At 43.0% G+C, this 2,985-nt stretch overlaps 1 protein-coding gene across 1 annotated transcript in view; it reads left to right on the top strand.

The window, feature by feature from the left end:
- KCNJ1 (potassium inwardly-rectifying channel, subfamily J, member 1) overlaps window positions 1–570 on the top strand; it is a 1,153-nt gene extending 583 nt beyond the window's left edge. Inside the window, 1 exon segment of the mRNA XM_010192993.1 lies at window positions 1–570. This exon segment is cut by the window's left edge and continues 30 nt beyond it. Within this exon segment, the coding sequence (XP_010191295.1) occupies window positions 1–570 (570 nt within the window).
- Window positions 571–2,985: the final 2,415 nt, after the last annotated feature.

The following is a 2,985-nucleotide window of genomic DNA, read 5'->3' on the forward strand; positions in this document are numbered from 1 at the left end:
CGTGGTGGGAAGCTCTGCCTCCTTATTCGGGTGGCAAACCTCAGGAAGAGTCTGCTAATTGGGAGTCACATTTATGGAAAGCTCCTGAAGACCACCATCACCCCAGAAGGAGAAACAATCATTTTGGACCAAGTCAACATCGAATTTATAGTTGATGCTGGCAATGAGAACCTCTTCTTCATTTCCCCATTAACTATTTATCATATCATAGATAAGAACAGCCCGTTCTTCCACATGGCAGCAGAAACCATTCTGCAGCAGGATTTCGAACTGGTGGTGTTTTTGGATGGCACTGTTGAAGCCACCAGTGCTACCTGTCAAGTGAGGACATCCTACATCCCAGAGGAGGTGCTCTGGGGTTATCGCTTTGCTCCCATTGTGTCCAAGACCAAAGAAGGGAAATACAGAGTAGACTTTCAGAACTTCAGCAAGACGGTGGCTGTGGACACTCCCCACTGCGCCTTCTGTCTCTACAATGAGAAAGAAGCTAAAGCCAAAGAGAAGAAAGGTTATGACAATCCTGGTTTTGTCTTGTCAGAAGTTAGTGAAACCAGTGACACACAAATGTAGTTCTGGATATTCATGGGACTGTATATTTTTTTCATAGTGAATTCAGTCTTGCGAGGATTGATCACTTAGTAAAGCAAGAAAGAAACAGGTTTGTTTTTACTCCAAAACTGCATTTATCTTCTCAAAAGCCTCAAATCAAAGAAGAACCAGTGATCTCCAGAACGCTGTTTAACTATGATGTATGTTTGTTTCATAAAACTTACATATTTTTACCAATGGGACAGTTTATGAAGCTGCTATGTTGGAATGTCCAACTCATTTCAGTTCCCAGAGGCATGGAAGTCTGTTAAAAAGCCTGAAAAGATGAGGAGAAACTTTAGGAGATGCTGAAGATATACAGCTGTCGGAATGAGAACGTGAAAAGGGGAGATAGAAGGCAAAACTAATGAACTCAAGAGACTTAAGACCCAAAACTTTATTTTAAAAATGTATGTTTCTGGTTGCCAAACTCCTCTGTGAAAGCAGATTCTCTGGCTCTGGATCACTTGAGCACTTTTGAACATTTTGAAATGACTCCTTCTTTCTTTGGGGTTGATAGATCTACAGAAATGAAGCCCTAAGGGATGGTACCTGCTTAGGAAGTTAGAAGAGACAAAGCTTGGGCCCTCCTGCTGCATCGAGAACTCCACTTCCACTTGTCTGCTGTGAAACCCTTGATTCCTTTCAGGGAAAACCAGCCACATAGAAATGAAAAGTGAAAAAGCAAGGAGAAGCAGAGACCCACTATGGGAGAAGAGGTATTTTGCAGTTTATTCCTAATTGTCTCACACTCCAGACATTCTCCTCTCCACTTCCGCAGGAGCTGGCTGTGAAATTAGGAAACACCTGAAGACAACTGTCCATGAAGGTGAGCCACAGTGGGAAGATGAAGATCCATTGACTGCTTCACACCTGGCAGAAAGGCACTCCACTGGGAGAAGAGAGGAAATTCCCAGCTCCAGATGTATCCTTCAAAAAAATCCACAATGCAAATACAGATTATCTTTTCCTTTGAAGCGTGAAGGTCTTTTTAAAACAAAAACACAGCATAGGAGCCTGCCACCAACAGGAGGCTTCAGATTTAGTTCCAAACTGCTCATCTCACCTCAGCAAAACGTACATCCCTACAGGAAACCAGTTCTGCTCAGTGGGAGCTAAGTAGCGGTGAACACTTTTCAGGTATGATTTCTGACATTTAAGTTTCAAGCGCAACAAGAAGCTTCAAAAACTTTTTGGTGAGTTTCCACTTCTCCACAGCCTTTTTTTTTCCCCCCAAAGTAGTCCTCTTGCTAAGAGTTCAGCTCATCTATTTTCAACATTGTGGTAAAACGGAAGCATCTTTTTTAAAAGCTGCTGGACTGAGCAGTTTTAAAAGAAGGGGAGAATTAAGCAAATGAACACAAGGCGAGTATGGAAATCAAACTCTGGGAACCAGGAGTGTTCAGCTCTCAGTCCCAGTGTAGTATCAACTCCTTTGTTGGTTCAGAACAAATCATCTTAGTACGTATCCTGGATTTACCATTGGTAACATGGGATGTAGAGTACTTGCACAGTACAAAGAGCAACGTTAGGAACAATTATCTCACTGAAGCACTTTAAAAGCCAATTCTGAAGTGTCTCTCTTTCCTCTCTTCAATGCACCACTGCTGCACTCTTGACTCCTAGATGGTAACGTCAGCACAGCAAGGTCTGTTCTCATCACACATCAGAATTACCAGAAATGCCTGCACTACGGCCAGAATAATGCCATGCCAGAACCACCGGCCAAAACCTTCACGGTAATTCACAGATACTGTCCAGTACCTTAAGTGCACTGCTTTTGCAGCCTTGAAAAATAACATTGCCAACTGTAAAAAGATTTTTACAATCCAAATCACCGCAGCACCTGAGCATTTCCAACCAGGTGCATTAATGCATCTCATTGGCTGCTTGGAAGGGCAGTTTTATCACCCCACTTTGAATGGCACAGCAAGGCACAAACAGTGAGGGATTGGTGTCAACCCACAGAACTCCAGGAAGGAGCAGGGAAGGGAAATGAAGTCTCAAGAGTCCCAGGCTTGTGTGAACCAAAAGGCTGCTGTGCTGCTCAGTCCTCCCGCAGTTGCTGCTACATTTCCTTTATAGGCTTCCTATACAGTTTCCCTGTGTATAACTTCCCTAGAAAGCAGTGCTGTCAGCATTCAAGGCTTACAAGTTACCTCTTACCCCTGGGAGAAGAGATGCACCAAGATACCCTTAATAGAAGTAGAAAGATTGTCTTCACTGTAGGAAAAAACCAAAAACCCAAGTCAATAGAAAATCCATTTAAAAGGTCGAGCCAGTTATGCAATGAGGAGACAGGAAAGATTCATATTTTCATTAATTAAAGCTGGTTTGGGATGTTAGTGCTAGGAGGAAAAATAATCAACTACTACCCCAGCCAGTGCCCATCCAAGA

The sequence above is a fragment of the Mesitornis unicolor genome, unplaced genomic scaffold (assembly GCF_000695765.1).
Source record: "Mesitornis unicolor isolate BGI_N332 unplaced genomic scaffold, ASM69576v1 scaffold32319, whole genome shotgun sequence".
Classification (NCBI taxonomy): Eukaryota; Metazoa; Chordata; class Aves; order Mesitornithiformes; family Mesitornithidae; genus Mesitornis; species Mesitornis unicolor.